This window comes from Medicago sativa, chromosome 2 (genome assembly GCF_051527215.1).
Source record: "Medicago sativa cultivar Bolivia chromosome 2, Bolivia_mono, whole genome shotgun sequence".
NCBI lineage: Eukaryota > Viridiplantae > Streptophyta > Magnoliopsida > Fabales > Fabaceae > Medicago > Medicago sativa.
The window spans coordinates 2,471,150-2,490,321 of NC_140750.1; the positions used below are offsets into that span (position 1 = coordinate 2,471,150).

At 33.8% G+C, this 19,172-nt stretch overlaps 1 protein-coding gene across 1 annotated transcript; it reads left to right on the forward strand.

Annotated features, from left to right (window-relative positions):
* The first annotated feature begins 5,679 nt into the window (after positions 1-5,679).
* Positions 5,680-17,775, forward strand: LOC146943576 (calmodulin-binding transcription activator 2-like). The gene is made up of 12 exons (XM_085741853.1): positions 5,680-5,830; positions 8,414-8,533; positions 9,460-9,575; positions 9,757-9,845; positions 10,294-10,333; positions 11,431-11,608; positions 11,822-12,117; positions 12,772-13,299; positions 13,786-14,477; positions 15,203-15,788; positions 16,841-17,164; positions 17,276-17,775. Exons 1-12 carry the CDS (start codon positions 5,791-5,793, stop codon positions 17,387-17,389), a joined length of 3,123 nt encoding a protein of 1,040 aa, XP_085597979.1. The 5' UTR covers positions 5,680-5,790; the 3' UTR covers positions 17,390-17,775.
* The last annotated feature ends 1,397 nt before the right edge of the window (positions 17,776-19,172 follow it).

The following is a 19,172-nucleotide window of genomic DNA, read 5'->3' on the forward strand; positions in this document are numbered from 1 at the left end:
ATCCCTTATTTGGGTTTTCTCAGATTTGTATCCTTGTTTTATTTTTTAGGGTATTACTTTTTTACTATAAATTTAGTTTTTTAAAAGTTATGCTGAAGAAAAGTTTATGCTTTTCTTAATTCTAGGTTTGTATTTGTTGTTCATTGTAGTCCTAGTCCCCCATTTGGATTTTCTCAAATTTTCCATTCCCTTGTTTTTGCAATGTCTGATACACCTGCTGCTGCTCCTGGTATGTTTATTCATATGTTTATTCATGTGTAACACATTTTGATCATTCTCGTTTCCATGCTTAAATCTGAACATTGCGTGTCATTTACAAACATTTGGTTATGCGTATGATGTTTTATATTGATTTAACCTGTATAATAAAATCCGGACACCTCTAAAATTAGGTGTGTCGTCTGACATATGTCTTTGTCCGACACTCATACGACATATACATGAGTTTAAGTTAAGTGCCCTAATTTCTTTTCATTGCTTTAACACTCTTAATTGGATCTTTGTCCGACACTTGCACGACCTGTGTAGGAGCAGCTAAGACATGTGTCCTTGGACACAAGGTTAAAGAGATGTGTCAAAGCATTGTTGATCGATGAGGGGTTAAATATATTAAATTTTGTTACAACAATTTTTAGTTTTTTTGATAGGATATGGATAAATAAAGTTCAAATGCTGCCATATCTATATCTTGTTTTAATTTTTTTTAAAGAAATAAATTGCTCAATTTTGATATACATGTACATATTTTGATTCTAAATTTAGATTTTTTTTATAAATAATATAAAGATTTTATTTAATTATAGTACATAAATTAGTATTTGCGGAGCTGTGTTACTGTCTCATGTTTTTTACATTAGTAGTGTCAATGTTTCCATGTCGCATTAGGTGTCTGCATCGGAGTCCGATTTCATAGGAGTTTAGTCCCAAAATGAAAGTGGGATCATATATGCTTGATTCATGTTACTCAAAAAAAACTCAAGTCACACATGATTGTTTCTTCTTCTCTTTTTCTTTCTTTCAAAGGAAGTCATGTGATTGTTAGTATTCAAAGATAAGTTAAACCTCAATATAAAAATGATTTAATTTGAATGCACTAAAGTGTAAATGTTTTTTACAATGTTAATCGATCATAACCGTTGAATCTTATGATTTTTTTTACTTATATCATGTATGCACATGTTCAATAGTGATGTGTGTTGGGTGTGACATGGTATACTTTCGAAAACTTAAGTCTTACATTGAAAAGAAATTGGATAAAAAAATTGATTATAATATAAAAATCTAATATGATATTAGATCTTCGGAATGTTGAGTATCATATCCAATTTTTATGTTTATGTTTCATATGTTTATATTTACATATTTGGCCCTGTTGGATGTGACATGGTATACTTTCGAAAACTTAAGTCTTACATTGAAAAGAAATTGGATAAAAAAATTGATTATAATATAAAAATCTAATATGATATTAGATCTTCGGAATGTTGAGTATCATATCCAATTTTTCTGTTTATGTTTCATATGTTTATATTTACATATTTGGCCCTGTTGGGTGTGACATGGTATACTTTCGAAAACTTAAGTCTTACATTGAAAAGAAATTGGATAAAAAAATTGATTATAATATAAAAATCTAATATGATATTAGATCTTCGGAATGTTGAGTATCATATCCAATTTTTCTATTTATGTTTCATATGTTTATATTTACATATTTGGCCCTCTTATTATAAAAATGATAGTTGTGGTCTCTCCATCGTATTTTTGAACTAAAAATTGATGATATAATATGTTTTAAATGATGGGGTACATGATCCGATGATGTAGAAATATCAACATCGATAAAATAGTAAATTTCCTTATAAGCTTCTTTAAAAATGTTATATAATCATATTTTAGACCAAATATTTGATGAAGTGATTAAAACTATCAAATTTTAAAATAAAAAATCTAGTTCTACAAATTAGTGAAAATAGAGATCAAAATTACAGTTAAACCAAAACCAAAATCCTTTGAAAAATTTTAGTTTGACAAATATAAAGAAAGAAATAAAATCAAACAATTTACTTTGAAAAATACAAAACCAAAATCTTTAGAGATTTTGTTTTCAAAAAAACGTCTCACACGTCCGTCACATTTAAGTTTTTACCCTGTTCAGATTATATAATCCAAACTATATATATCAGCAGAACCAGAAACCCTCCATCATTTCAAAAATTGCAAATTATTCCCTGAATTTCTACCAAATCACCAAAAATCTGAACCACCACGCATTGTGTGGTTCTTGAAGTATTTTTGATCAAATTTATCACATTTCAAGCCTTTTTGACCACCGAACATAAGGTAAGGTAACATTTCTTCAATCATTTGTTCCTTAATTTATTCTTTTTTTATGTGGGTCTTGAACTAATTTAGATTATATAATGCGAAACAAATTATTTATCATTTCGAATTATATAATTCGAAACAGTTCAGGATGCGCTGAAAACATTTTTTTTAACTTTTGTGTATTTTTGTTCAGGATGCGCTAAAAACATTTGTATATGTGATTTTGATTGTTTTATATATGGACCAACGTTCAAACGTGTTAGAGGCGACAATACTACAATGACTGCATCAACTAGACGAGAGCGGTTAGAGCAAGCATATGTGGAGGGTTGGGTGAGAAGGGGTCGAGGAAGGGGTGACATGAGTGATGGATCTGGATCATCTCAGGGGTCACGGGCCTGAGCCCAAGCCCTAAGTTTCGGAGGAGGGACCACAAACATCAAGAGTATTTGAAGCATGACGAGGTTGAGGATGCTCAAGATGATGAATTTCCATATGTTGAGAAGGAGGAGAAGGCACCCGAGCTGGATTCATATCCTCATGTCTGTTCTCACCCCAATGTGTGTATCATGTGGAAGGGAGATGTAAGATACTCCCACTTATATATTATTGTTATTTCTGTACTAATTTTTGCTTATATCATACGTGTATTATTTTTGGTTCTATTGTTGTCGAACCATATATCATAATGTGGATTGTAATGTTATAAGCAAGGTTTAGACAGTTTGCGGTAGTCCTCGTGAGCTTGGCTCAGTTGATATGGACAATACATAATATATGTAAGGTTCGGGATTCAAACCCCCGCCACCACAAAAAAAAAGACAATTTGCGGTGGATTAATTGAATTTTATTTAACAGTTAAACCCTCGTGAGCTTAGCTCAGTTGCATACTTCAATATTTTCATTCACTTTTCATTCAATTTAAAATTTTATTTCTTAGTTTTATTTGGGTGTGATTCATGATATCGTGGTCACTTTTGGCCATTCATACCATCCTCAAAATTGTTATGCAGTTTTTATGTGATAATATGACAGTCAACAATGAAGTTTTGATGATAACAAAGTATAAAAGAAGCTCATAATGTTTATTCTTTAGAAGATGGAGTATAGCCTTAATGTTTGAGGCCATGTCATCTTATTTGGCTTACATGGACTCTTGCTTGATGATCACACTTGATATCTAAGCTTCCATATATTCCTGCTTGACAATCACACATGCAAGCTGAACTTCCGGAGCCTATTGCTTTTTCCTTTGAGCAGCAAGCTCCTCTTTGATCTCAAATTTGAAAACTAGAGCAAGAGTCTCAAAGATCTCTCTCCTAATAAATAACATACCAAACACTAAAATTTTAGCAATCATCTACGCAGGGCCGTCCTTAAGAATTTGGAGGCTCGGCTCTAGGAATGAAAAGAGGCCAGTGATAAAATCAAAACGTATTTTTTTTTTAAAAGAGCAATGTTCTATTTATATTTTTTAAAAGATAAATATAAGGTGCCGTATATATGTGGTACACCCAAAGGTGAAAATGACTACCGTATACATGAGAAACCCCCACCTAACACCAAAAGCAAGAGGATCTAATTCTAATAGGCCTAAAAGGCTAAAACAAGGTGACAGAAAATGGCTGGGGGTATTAAAAAAAAAATTGGAGGGCAGTAGTACTAGTGGGTATTAATTTTTTTTTTAGGCCCGTGGTTGAGGGAGGCCCAGCTCTGTCGAGCTGTTTGCACCCCCTCAAGGCCGGGCCTGCATCTACGTTGCCAAGTGCGAGGTCTAGAGTTAGTAAATATGATTTTTTTATTTATTTGTAAAAGATGTGATAAACATCGTTCGCCACTCATACATCCAATTATAAAGTATCAAGTTTATGTCCCGATAGATATATAATTGTTTTTTGTCAAGTTCTAGATCACTTTAAGAAATTTACTTTTTAAGGTGAATAAATTAAGTGTCTAAGATTCGAGTTGTGATCTATGTATATGTAATGCAATGTTTTTATGAGCAAAGCTAAACTCATTAGGATAAAAACATCCAATTTTTTTTTTAAATAAATCAAAATGATATATATTAACAACGGCGATGATAATTTCTCAGAAGTACAAGATGTACCAGAGAACTCACCCCGACAAAGAACTGTTTAACAAAGTAATTACATAAAAGGTCAGTCGATACCCAAACAAAATAAAGGGTCCGACCACCATCTTTGAGAGTCATATACAAAATATTCAATTTAAAACATCCAATTTAAAAGAATAAATATTCAATTTAGTCATTAAACTATCACTATCTCACCAATTTGGTCCATAAAATTTTAAAATCAACTAAAAATCTCTAAACTAGGAGTAATTCATCAATTTGATTGATCTAAGGGCCAAATTCATAGACAAAAGTATAGTTTAGAAATTAAATTGACGTATTTCTTATAATTGTTCTAATTGATTTTAATAGTTTATATGACAACATTTAAAAAAAATTAGGAATTAAAAACCAAATTTAGGAACTAAATTAACTGTTAAATCAATTTAATTAGTTTTTTGTTAAGGAATTTAATTGGATGAAGCTAGAAGATTTTTTTTTTGACAAAAACAAAACGATATTCATTCATTCAAATCGATAGAGTACATAAGATACAAACATCGCTAAAAACGTAAAGGGTGAATCTGCGAACAAACTTACAACACCCAAGTTAATAGCATAAAACGGCAAAATGCCTACAAAAAATATGATAAAACCTAAATCACCGAAATTCACATGCTTCCAGATCTGCAACGTTGACGCCCAAATCATTTGTTGAATTTGTAATTGACTAATGCCGATCTTTCAATAGGAACTAAACGACCACCGCGACAAGATGCGAAATCAAACGCCGCATAAGACGACGAACAACATAACGCCGCACTTAGACGACGAAATCACAAAAAAACACAAAAGAAGAAACTTGATCTATGTGAAAACCACTTATTTAAATTGAAAGAAAAGAGAAAAAAGATGTAGAGGAGGTGATTCTAGGTCAAAAAATGATCTAAAACCATCCCTCATCGATTAATGAAGGGGAAAGAAAGTTTAGAGAGAAGTTGAAGTTTCTCTCACTAAAAAGTTAGAGAGAAGTATGTCCACCAGACATCCGATTGAATTAGGATATGAATAGCTAGAAGATGGAGACCGTCCGCGATTCCAGATATTTGGTCTGAAATTGACCCACCTAGCCACCACATGTCACAAAACCATTGGCCTCTTTGTCATCAACAAAACTTTCATCAATTTTCCATACACTAATTTGGACAAACAATTTCACGGAGTAAAATTTTAAAAATAGTTATAAAATAAAGACAAATAAATGTCAAAAATGCAGCGTCAGTTTTTCACTTTGTCACGTCACTTCAGAGTTGAGAAAAAAAAAGAACGAAGACGAAGACGAAGACGAAGAACATTTCGCGTTGATCTCAGATTCACTCTTCGCCATGGCTGAACCTCCTTCTTTTGGTTTAGGTCCTCGATTAGGTCACTTTTCTATCTAATTCTTTGCTAATTAATTCTTCAATGCTTGGATCTTGTCATTATTTTATGTTTAAATCCAAAATTAGGGTTTGATTACTGTTTTACTTCAATTAGCTTTTGTTGATGTCAGTGATATGAATCCTTGATGCGTATTGCTTCACTTTAAGCATCTGTTTGAATAAGTGCTTATGTATATGCTATCTGTATAGCAAACGATAAAATTAAGTTCAACTGTTTTTTTTATAAGCTATAAGCTGTTTTCATAAGTTTAATTGTTTTCATAAGTTTGCTTTTATCTGATGGATAAAGCAGATTACACAGCTCCGGTTTCTTTAACTTCTTTGATGAATGAACTTAGTATTATCAAATTTGTTACTATTTGAAAAAAAAACTTAGGTGTTGTTTGGATAAACACCTTATTTTGTAGCTTATAGCATAAGCGCTTATGAATAGAATATTTCTACAATACATGATAAAATTAAGTCAAACTGTTTTTGTATAATCTATAAGCTATTTTCATAAGCTATTCTAGAGAGCTTATGGAAATAAGCTGAAAATAGCTTATGAGCATGTCATAAGCTGTTTTCATAAGTTCTTCTAAACGGTGTTGCAAGTGATTTTGCCGGTAGATAAGTTCAGATAAGCCCATTCAAACAGGCTCTTATTTGGGTCATGAAAGCTTTTTCGTTTAGGCTGTGTAAAGTTGTGTTGTAATACCATAGGGAAGAAAACTTCAGCCTGGTTGTTAGAAACAAGGAATGGAAGATGATGTTTGGTCGATAGAGATGGAAGCCTTAGGAAGGTGGATTTCATCTGCAGTTAGAGGAACTTCAATAACTTCCAAGGCCGGCATGGAAGCCTGAGACTGACGTGACATATTATTTAATAGCTGAACACCTTGTTATAGTCATTGGATTTTTTTTTTTGTTTTGTTTTGTTTTGAATTTTCACAAAAAGCTGTTTGATTCCTGCGAGTTGCCCAACCACAAGAAACTATTTAGTTTGCTAGAAGCAATGCTAGGACATCTGATGGCACGGTTTGCAAGGATCTTTGAAAGAAAAAAGGGTTAGGAACACTGAATGCAGTTATGACAGGACACAATAAGAGGATATGTCTATGTTAAAGTGTAGGATATAACTTGGCGGGATAAAAAAAATACAAGATAAAAATATGAATCCTGACAAGAGCGACTATAAGTGTCATTACAAATTTATTTCTATGAGAAAATTTTAAATGTAATTAAAGAGGCATCATGTTTTCAAAAGTCATAATTGTTAATATGGACAAAATAAAACACTCTAATTTATCAAGTTCTCATAACATTTTACCCTTATTTGTACGAAAAAAAGTAGGATTCAAACTAGTGGTATTTTATAATACCTGATGTGCATATGAATATAACTTTAGTAAGGCAGCCATACAACAGCATTTTACCCTTGTTTGTACAAAAAAAAGTAGGATTCAGACAGACTAGTGGTATTTTATACTATCTGACATGAATATGAATATAACTTTAGTAAGGCAGTCATACAACTAGGGTAAGAAAAATGAATTTAAATGGAGGATACAATAACATAGAAAATGGCCATATCACTAAGTTCTATTTATGTGACCGCTGAAAGAAGAGTCTAGTGGATCTATTTATGTGACCGCTGAAAGAAGAGTCTAGTGGAATTGGTGGTGATGTAGGTCAGTAAATGGCTTATTGGTGAAGATTGCAAATTAGAAATATGCAATTCGTGACAGCATGTATCAATGATTTGACTTTAATTTCTATGTAGGAAAAGGGATGTTTGGTGTGAAACACTGGTTGTGGAATCATCATTTGTCAAGTTGATTTGAACTCTTGTAAATAGCTAGTTGCTTTCGTGGACTTGGTATTATAATTTTATATCACTTTTTACATACTCAACATATATGGCAATTCAAAGTGGAAGTTAAACTGAAGGCTTGCATCTATTATGTGATTTTATTAATTTCAAGCAACCCAACACCTTTTTCATGATATAATGTGACGCCTTAACATTTTTGGTGGAGATGCTACTTATTTATCATGTAGATTTGATTGACATACATCTTTCGTTTTTGTTAGATAGAGAAATGGTTGGGAAGAGGGGGTCTGTCTGACAATACCCACTAACAATTATTAGCATGTTCAGAGAACAAAAATGACTCAGTATCCACTTGCATTCAGTTAATTTTACCAGAAAATCATTTCTTCTAAAAAGTCTCAAGTCTCAACATTTTGATTTCAAATTTTTAATGATACTGAACACAAAGCTAATCCAAACACTCGCTTAAATAGACTAAAGTCGAACAGTTTCTGAAGGAAATTTTATATTTGCTAGCTAAAGTGGTTTGTTAGAGATAAACGGGTTGCTTAATGTGTGCATTGACTGGACACTTTGACCTCAATATTCAGCTGATAGCTGACGGCATGTGTTCAGTCGTATATTTCCTTTTAGTCAGTAACTAATTATTTTCTTATTGATGCATCTGACTTGTGTGGCTATGTTTTAGTTCTTTAAGTTTGCTTGAATAAATTTTTATGCGTATGTAATACAATATCACAATTTTATGTGCAGACATTCAACAATTACAATTTGAAGCCCAACATCGGTGGTTGCGACCGGCAGAAATTTGTGAAATTCTTCGTAATTATCGGATGTTTCATATCACACCAGAACCTCATACAAGGCCACCGAGTACGGTTATTGCATATGTTACTGATAAATTATTTAGCACCTCTATACACTATCATGGAGTTCTTAGATATATATGGGTTAACAAATTCACACAAAAGCCTAAGCTTAGAAGCATTTTTTTTTGTTGAATTGTTTTTTTGGCTTCTGGGTTTTAACATAGTTATTTACTGGAATTAGTAACAGTCTTCTAGGTGTAAAATGTTGTGGTTTGGATATGACTGTCTGCTCTCCTTAGGTCCGTTTAGCTGAATTTAGTTCCTTTCAAATCTGTATGAAGTTTTAAACTGCTCATTATATGTCCACTTTGGGCAATTCGTAAGTAATTTTTCATGAAATTTGGTTGCAAAAGAGTACCTCATGCTTATTGCATAACCTTGATAGTTCAGTAGTTTTTAGGACATTATTTCTAGTATTTTGCTTCTGGTGAAAATCTTGCTTTATTTGAACTTCAAGCTCCTATTACTAGTGCATGCTTCTAAAGACACCAGATAGGTGGCGTTTGGTTCAAGGCATATGATTGTATTCTTCGTATTGGTTTTCCTGATAATAATACCAGGAACATTATTCTGAAAAAAGATGTCTGGTAAATATTTATCATTTCTAAGAGCGCTTTAAATTTTTTTCAGTTCAAAACTAAATGAATTTATAAATATAATAAAATAAGGTTGAATGAGGTTAAAGTGGGAAGATATGGTTAGAAGAATTAAAAAATAACTTATATTCCGATGGTAATATAAGATTCCCACCGCTTCACATGGAATGGATAGCAGGAAAAAAATCTGTAATCTAGATTTCTGAGAATAACTAACATCCATGAATATTTTTTATTACCTGTACCAAACAGAAGGAAACTACATTTCCCTAGAATAGTTTTTATTTATACACGGCTTTAAACAAACACACTCTTAATGGTTTGTATTTCACAGGTGGTTCACTTTTTCTTTTTGACCGGAAGGTTTTGAGATACTTTAGAAAGGACGGGCATAATTGGAGAAAGAAAAAAGATGGAAAAACTGTGAAAGAAGCTCATGAAAAATTAAAGGTAACCCAAAATTCGAACGAGTTATTAGTTGTTGATGAATCTAGTCTTTGTAGGATTTACAGATAATCAAGTCTTGGTAAAACTTATGTTTTTTTAATCAGTCTTCTTTAATTGTAAAGCAAGTTTCTATACCATTAAATAATTATTCACTGGGGTGGTTGTATCCTTCAAGCAAATTTAGGTGGGAAGTGTTGATGCGTTACACTGCTACTATGCACATGGAGAAGAAAACGAAAATTTTCAAAGGCGAAGCTATTGGTTGCTTGAACAGTGAGTATGAACTAATTTACTTGAAAATTTTGTATACTCGTATGTCATAGAATATAAATTACAGTGATATTTCACACACACGTGCCTTTCTATTTTTCTTTGAAGTGCATTTCTTCTGTGAATAGATCTACACTTAGCATTTCTTTGGTGTTGTGTACCCTCATGGATACTTCAATGAAGGTGCTAGCTTAGATTTGCTAAGTTGGAAGCCTCACATCATTCTTACTCTTTGCTGTTCTCTTTTGTTTTTTAATATTCTCCGTTGTATTATCCTCCCCTTGGTTATAATCCAGCTATTTGTCCTTGATAATTTTTCCGTTATGTCAAATTTGGTGATAGTAGTTTTTTATTTTAATGCCATTTGGGGTTGTAAGTTTTCATATACATCTACCCAGTATTTTATTCCTTCTTATAATTGATAAGAATATATTTATATATTTTACTGCAGGGATACCCACATAGTATTTGTCCATTACTTGGAAGTTAAGGTATTTTCTTTGTTTTTTGCTTTTACATTCCTTCTGCTGTTATTCTTTTTGTTTTTTTTTAATCAACTACAACTGTCTTTCATTTCTTGCTTTAGGATTATATGTTGATGACAAATTGTAGATTGTATCTTTGACTTGGTTGAAACATGTTATCTACATAAATTGAGTTTTGCTGTTTTAGAAAATAAAGTGAAACATTCAAGGAAAAAAGAACGAAGCAGTAGCAATTATTCTAATAAATGCTGATCAGTAATGAATATTATTGATAGCACTTTAACTCATTTTGGTTTTTTGTTATTAAATAGCTAAAGCTCTAACTAGTGTTGCCAAATGAATTAATGAGGTATATCAAAACCAGTGGAATATGAAATCGCCATGTTTATGATTAAGGATAAAAAGTCACCAATCTATGTTCTAATGCAGCTTCTATTTGAGTTCTTTATCAATTTCTTGCCTTGAGGATTGTGGAATATGCTTTCTTAGTATCAATGTTTAGCAACCAAGTTTAAGCATTACACCTTACAAAATATTGTTGTGATGTTTTAGCTTCAGCTGATATTCTATTTTGTATTGTCATGGGAAGTCCCCGTCCGTTTCTGTTAAAATCTCAACTGATGACACCAATATAATGATGAAAGAACTTTTATTTTCATAAGAAAAATAATACTAAAAAATAGTTTCGTGTCTGTTTAAGCTTTTTAAATAAAAAAAATCATTTCTGATCATTTTGTGATGTTGTTTCATTAGCTTTTGAAAGAAAGATGTTGCTATAACTATCTGTTCAAAGAGGGGGGTTGGGTAGCTCAACTGGTTTGAGCTAAGGGATAAGAAATTGGAGGTCCTGGGTTCAAACCCGAACGAAGGAGAAAAACTAATCTAACAACTAATTACTGACATTTGCCATTCATAAAAACAAACTATCTGGTCAAGGAAATGCTTTTTAAAAATTTAACCAGATAAAAAGAGTTTCTGCTCTGAAAAATAATCATTTTAAGCTGTTTGATGTAGAGGGATCCTTGTTTTGTAGTTCTGGTATTGATTGACTTGTGTGCTCTATAACTTATTAATAGATGTATTGTGGATTCTTTATCTTTCAGAGTAACAAGTCAAATATTGGAGGAAACACTGATAGCAATGAGGTCATATCAGATTCTCAAAAGGTCAACTCTCCGTCGTCTGGCATTCCCACAACTTATAGTAATGTGCCTTCTCTAAGTACAGATTCCATGAGCCCAACTAGCAGCTATACATCTTTACGTGAGGATGCTGATTCAGGTAATTCTGTTTAAATTTTGTTCATGGGGTTTCAAAATTTTGCAAATGGAGCGAAGGTTTTTAATATCTGTGTACTTTTGCCTGAGATATTTGTGTCAGATTATGGTCCCTTTAAATGCCACGTTGGCTTATGTTTATTGATCTTTGTTGTCTGACATTATTATTTGTTTAACCTCTCAACTAAGTTTTTCTGTACATTGAAAATATTTTCAGGCGATCATGGACAGTCATCAGTTTCTGGAATGGATTATATCCCACCTTTTAACAGGGATACATTTAGAGGAAATGGTGCTACTTGCATTGATGGCCAGGCAACATGGGACACAGTCTTGCAATGCACCTCTGAGTTGCATGCTGATCCTTCTCTTGTATCTTTTACTTCCATCCCATCTGGTTCACTGTCAAACATCCTTGACCAAGAAGATAACATTTTGGGTGACTTTTCTATGAGCAGAAGTGGCCTTACTATTGGAGCAGGGAGTTCTCAGCCTCTCCAATCAAATTGGCAGGTATTTTATGTAACTGCCGAATATACGTATCAGTACTCAGTAGCATCATCTGTGGCTATTATATATATTTTGGAGTGAAAAGTCGTTGTGCAAGAGTCTTAGAGACTGATAGGACACTGTAGTAACTAAGGCGATGTAAGGAAAACAATCTGCATGCAGGGAATCACAGCCAAGAGGGAGAAAGTGAAAGGTTTCCATTATTTAATTAATTGTTGAGTTGGCAGTAGGGAATATAGCGGGCGTGTGATTCAGCAGAGGGTGTATACAATGAGGGAGGAGTTACAGGGGTTAGGTTGGGAGAGACTAGACATGTTCTAATTGCATAGGTTATTTTATTTCTAGTTTCTGCATTTTGTACTTCAGAACACAACCTATTTATAGTATACAATGAGTGACTTGAACCTTGTCCAGAATTATGTATCCATCTTGCTGTTGGGATGAGCTTTTACTAACTCGCCCTCTTCCTTAATACCTAATTGATGACTTATTAACTTGGCTTGGTGTCAATATCTTTTGATTGCTTGATTTGAAACTTTGATATTTTGATTGAGTTTGTTTGGTTTATTTTATATGGAGTTAAATGTTTAAACTACTATTTATGAATTTTAGGCAACAAAGTTTAACTATTTTCATATTGCTATTGATTGGACACAGATTCCTTTTGACGACAACACGGGACATATGCCAACCTTTACCCAATCATTGAGTTTGGAATTTGCATCTGATTATGGAACTGGTTTACTAGGGAACGAAGCTGATAATGGAAGTTCTGTAATTGATCCTGTCTTGTTTAGTTTTCATGGTGAGCCAAAAGAGAAGCTTGCACAACAAAACTATTTGGAAGAGAAGGTAGATGGACACCCGCGAGATGACCTTAAGTCTAATTCCACAAAAGAAGTTCCTAGTGAAGAAACTATTAATTATCCCTTACCTGTGAGACGCACATTATTGGATAGGGATGAGAGCTTGAGGAAGGTTGATAGCTTCAATCGGTGGATTACTAAAGCCCTTGGAGAGGTGGACGATTTGAATATGCAATCCTCACCTGGTATTTCATGGAGTGCAGATGATTGTGGGCATGTGATAGATGATACCTCCCTGAGCCCATCTCTGTCTCAGGATCAGCTGTATAGCATAGCTGATTTTTCACCTAAATGGGCTTATGCTGAGTCGGACACTGAGGTACTAATTTTAGGGATAATAGTTTCAATGATGAAAGGCAGCAAATGTTGAGAAGAAAATAAGGACAAAATATCAATTCTTACTATGTTTGCATCCATTATTAAAATTGAAAAATTCAACCAATCATTTACTTACTCTTTTGTTTCCGTCTTTTACCCTCTTCTATAATGGGAATAGATATGTATTATATGTGGCATTTTCAGATACCAACAACTCCCCCTCTGGTTAGATGCGCACAGTTTCTCTCTCTCAATATCTTAGTTTGAAGTGTTCTTCATTTTGTATTTTTTTTTTTGTTGCATTTCTTTTTACATCTTGGTATTTTATAATGGATCCTAACAATGTTCCTTCTTTTCTCCTCCTTTAGTATGCTATATTTGTTTATTGGTTGCACTTCTTTTCTATTTGGATCTTCAATGCAAAGATGAATCGAGAAAGACCTAGATTCAGTTTGTTTGATATCTTATCCTTTTGGAATCTGTGCAGGTGTTGATTATTGGATCCTTTTTGAAAAGTCAACCAGATGTTACAACCTGCAACTGGTCCTGTATGTTTGGGGAAGTTGAGGTTCCTGCTGAGGTTGTAGCTAATGGAATTCTGTGTTGTCAAGCTCCTCCTCACAAGGTTGGGCGGGTCCCTTTCTATGTAACATGTGCCAATAGGTTAGCTTGCAGTGAAGTGCGTGAATTTGATTTCAGAGATGGCTATTCTAGAAATGTAGATTATACAGATTTTTTCAACAGTTCGAATGACATGCTACTTCATTTGCGGCTGGAGGAGTTTCTTTCTTTGAAACCAGTGCACCCTTCAAATCAAACCTTTGAGGGCGATACAGAGAAAAGGAGCTTAATTCTTAAGCTTATTTCACTGAGAGAGGAAGAAGAATATTCAAGTAAGGAAGAGCAGACTGTAGAGATGGATATATCACGACACAAGGTGAAGAAGCATCTGTTTCATAGGCAGTTTAAAGAGAAACTGTACTCATGGCTTCTTCACAAGGTAACTGAGAGTGGTAAAGGGCCAAATGTGTTAGATAAGGACGGGCAGGGCGTGCTACATTTAGCAGCTGTTCTTGATTATGACTGGGCAATAAGCCCAATTTTAGCTGCTGGAGTTAATATCAACTTCCGTGATGTGAATGGTTGGACGGCCTTACATTGGGCGGCATCCTGTGGCAGGTTAGGATAATTGAGAATTTCGCCCCTCTTTTTTGTGTTAAGTTGATTCAGCATAACACAAGTTCTGTCCACTAATTTGGTTAGACCTTTCTTTATTACCCTTGTTTTTAGTATTCTTACCTAAGTGATAAAATAAAGAAGAAGATTGGTTCTTCTTTCTTTTATGATTTCCTTCCTCGCGTATGTATAAGACCGAATCCATTCGATTTTTACTTTTCAAAAGGATTCCTAATCCTGAACTTTTCGAGGAATCCTTCATCAGTGGTTGTGAATGACCTATTTTTATCAATCTTTATGACTTGCTCCTATGGAACCTAGGTCTAAAAAAATGGAGAAATAGAACCATCTGATTTGATTCGTTCTCAATAGTCACGAGATGATCATCTTAGACTTTTTGAGCTGTGAATTTATTTACAAATTCTGCTTGTCCTAGAATACAAAGCTGGTTTAAGTTTCTTTCTGCAAAGGAAGTAAGAAAATTCATTTATGTTGCATGAATACAAAACTTCCCCTTCCCCTCCCCCCTTTAAATTTTTAAACTGTTTGGTGCTAAACATAACAGCTGTTTTTCTTACGCATATAAATTTCCTCACTTAGAGTTATCCCTGAAGTAAATGATTTGGCCAGTTAAAGGCAGATCAGAGTACTTTCTACAATTTTGCTTTAAGTATTACGTTCATCATAACTCAAATTGGTTCATATATCTTCTGTCGTCCTTTGTTCAGAGAGCGGACAGTTGGCTTCCTTGTATCCAAGGGTGCTGATTCTGGAGCATTGACGGATCCATCTCCAGAATCTCCTTCAGGCAGAACAGCTGCAGATCTCGCCTCTAGCAATGGGCACAAAGGGCTCTCTGGTTTTCTAGCAGAGTCTTCATTAACCAGCCACCTTGAATCCCTCACAGTGGATGATCTACACAAAGGTAGTCAGCAAGAAGTTTCAGGAACAAAAGCAGTGCAGACAGTTTCAGAACGAACTGCAACACCTGTGGTCTATAATGATACGCCTGAAACCCTCTGCCTTAAAGATTCTCTGACTGCTTTCCGTAACGCGACACAAGCTGCTGATCGCATACATCAAGTATTCAGAATGCAGTCCTTTCAGAGGAAGCAGTTAACTCAGGATGAGGATGATGAATTTGGTTTGTTAGATCAGCGGGCTCTTTCTCTTCTAGCTTCTAAGGCACGCAAGTCAGGACATGGAGATGGCTTAGTCGTCAATGCTGCTGCAACTCAAATACAGAAAAAGTTCCGTGGTTGGAAGAAGAGAAAAGAATTCCTGATCATTCGTCAAAGAATTGTTAAAATCCAGGTTCAGTGATTCGTTCTATTTACTTCATTCAATTTTAAAATTATGGACATTATTTTGGCATAGATTAGATTTTCTTATTGAAGGTGCAAAATTGATTATATTGGTGAGGAATTTGTTCAATAAATACTCTGGTTAAGAATGCTAAAATACTTTGGTAGTACTGTTGAGTTTATATAAAGAGGGGATACAAAAAATGAAGACTTTGAACTGTGATTGTAATTTGCAATAATTGTTGATACAAAAGATTAAGCACCAACCCTCATTGATACTAGTGCAAGCTTATCTTAATTAAAAAGGAAAACGAATTATGGTAATAACTCAAATATGAAAAGTAATATTAAGATATAATTTTAGATATTAGACACTAGATAATAATATCATAAGATCTTTTCATATCTTCTAATGCATACTTTTTCATCTATGTTTGCCCCTTCGATAACTTGTGTACATGTGGATCCCACATTGTGATTGTCAAGTTTGAGAAGGCAATGTGAAGAGAGCATGCGTTAAAAAGTTCATATTGGGTTCATTTTACAATGCATTTATACGCGTTAACCCCCCACCCCAAATCATCACATCATATCTCATGGAAGATCCAGGGCAATTAAGAACCATTGAAAGGAGTGGTATTTTACTTTAAACTGAAGTATACCATTGAATAATATCAATATATCATACGGTTCACAATTACATTGAAGTCTTTCCTTGATTACCCTACTGCTACGACCTGTTAAGGAGTAAAATTAAAATCTTCAAACTGGTGAGATACAACTAACATTCTCAAAACAATATTTTAAAGCTACTAGATAAAATATTCAGGGACTACCAACGAGCTTGTAGTTCAATTATCTCTAGCCCAAGTTTTAGGTGTGATGTTGATGTTTGTGAAGCCAACTTTGCCATTTCCCTATCGTAGTGCTTTGCACCTCTAGTGTACCCCAAAAGTAACAGACAGTCCTCGTCGTTTCCTTTTTGGTATCTATTATTTTTTACTATCCCTATGCATTTTGTGACTTGCTTCCACTGACTCTGTATAATTTTGTGGTTTTAAGGCCCATGTAAGAGGTCACCAGGTAAGGAAGCAGTATAAAACTGTCATCTGGTCTGTGGGAATCCTGGAGAAGATTATATTACGCTGGAGACGCAAGGGCAGTGGTCTACGTGGGTTTCGACCAGAAGCCCTTAATAAAGCCCCCAGTCAACAAAATGATTCTCTGAAAGAGGATGATTACGATTATTTAAAGGAAGGGCGAAAACAAAAAGAGGAAAAGATCGAAAAGGCCCTTTCTAGGGTGAAGTCCATGGTTCAGTATCCAGAGGCACGGGCTCAATACCGGCGGGTGCTAAATGTTGTTGAAGACTTCCGTCAAAAGAAGGTAAATTTTCTAACATCTGGAAATTGTCTAAACTCGTTAAAATATTATGCTTAATGATATGCTCGCAGTAACTTTTTTTGACCATGCTCACAATAATGTTATATCTGGCAGGATTGTAATATGGGTTTGATGAGTTCTGAAGAGACAGTTGATGATGTGGAGGATTTGATTGATATTGATATGCTTCTAGATGATGAAAATTTCAACCCTATAGCATTTGATTGATTATCTGCAGGTTGATCCTTTCGTCCCCGCTGTTAATATATGGCCAGTTGGCTTTGTTTGGCATAGGGGAAGTCCTGACATCGTCTTGATGTAAATATTTCTAATCCAAATTACTTGGACAGAAGGCTGAATATAATATATACATAGGTTTTAATAGCTAGCATGCATTTTGATTGGACATTTCAGATACTGTAATCTAATGAGACATGGTTTGATTTTATTTGTGGTAATTTTTATTATGACTGGATAAGATTATTTTTATAATTGGTTGGGGTTGTAACATAATGGTGTAGCTTAGCTTGCTTACTGAAATTTGTACAAAAGTCGACTGTGGCCGAGGAATTATAACTAAGTGCTAATTATTATCTGGCTTGTTTTATTGCTTACATTTTTTCTTTTCACCCTATCATGAAATGCTTTTTCAGCTTCATGTATGTATATGTATATATAATAATAGAATGAGTTGGAAAACACAACAAAAGTACTAATTTGAACTCATCCCTAATCTGATGCTTAGGCTTTGTTTGACAAGAAATAGCATGTAGCTGATGATAAACTAGTTTATAGCAGATAAACTTGTATTGAATAGCTTGTAAGCTTTCTTATAGCGGATGGGATAGTTGATTGAATTTGTAGTGTTTGGTGAAATTAAGGGTTGAACTAGTTTATAAATATGAAATAACATAACAATTTTATATTTCAATTTTTCCAAGGAAGATGAAATGGGTGAAAGTGAGAGAAAAGGGATAAGCTTAGCTTTAAGCTAATTGAATTAATTTATCAAAATTATCTATAAGTTAGTAAAAATAAGCTTTAAATTTGTGCTAAAAAAATATTATCACACGTTTTTTTGTTTTTGTCATTGCCAAACAAAGCCTAAAGTGGTTATAAAATGAAGCTATTTTTTGAGGGACAAGGTCAAATCCAATCCTAGGTAGATTGTGTTGAATCAGGCCACTGAGCTGAACCAGATAAAAAAGATTGTGTTGAATCAGGCCACTGAGCTGAACCAGATAAAAAGAAGTCATTGAATTTTTCATTTAGTGATAATAAAGAACCAATTGAGACATTGCAGGATAGGAAGAAGCAGAAGCAGGGGAAGGGAAGTTCCTGTGTTAATCATGTGAGGGGACATTTACATGTGCTTGGAGAATCCCCACCTCGTACTCCAGTCCTTGATAATACTACTTTATGACTATTTTAACGCGTGTAAACTCGTGGCATGATGAATGCTGATTATTGTGATGATGTTGACCATGCGTTAACTAATTGCACTACATTTTCCTTTTCCTCTTTCTATACCTTTGTGAAATTTGACTTGGCTTCCTTCCATCAGGCAAAAATTCATGCAATGCAAGGGGTGTTGACCCTTTTCATATTTACAATATCATAAGCAAGAAAGTCTTAAACACCTTAACACCAAAAATTTAATTGAATTTGGAAGTCTTATTTATTTTTAAGCAAGAAAGTCTTATCTATTATTCAACAATCGTTTGTTCTTATAACAAAACAAGTTTAAATGTATGGTATTGCATTACATATACTTGTGCGGCGTGGAGTCTGACTCATCTCTTAAAAAGTAGATATTTTTTTTAAAAGAATTCATCCCTTGATAGAATCAATTATTAAAAAATTTACATTCATTATTGAAATTGTTTGAATATTTCTTTGAATAAAAATTGTTCACCATTTCGTAAAGTAGTTGACATCAGTGCTGTAAGTACACAATTCATATAATGATATCAAAGACATTGGATATACTCAGACGTGAAATTGAACTCGC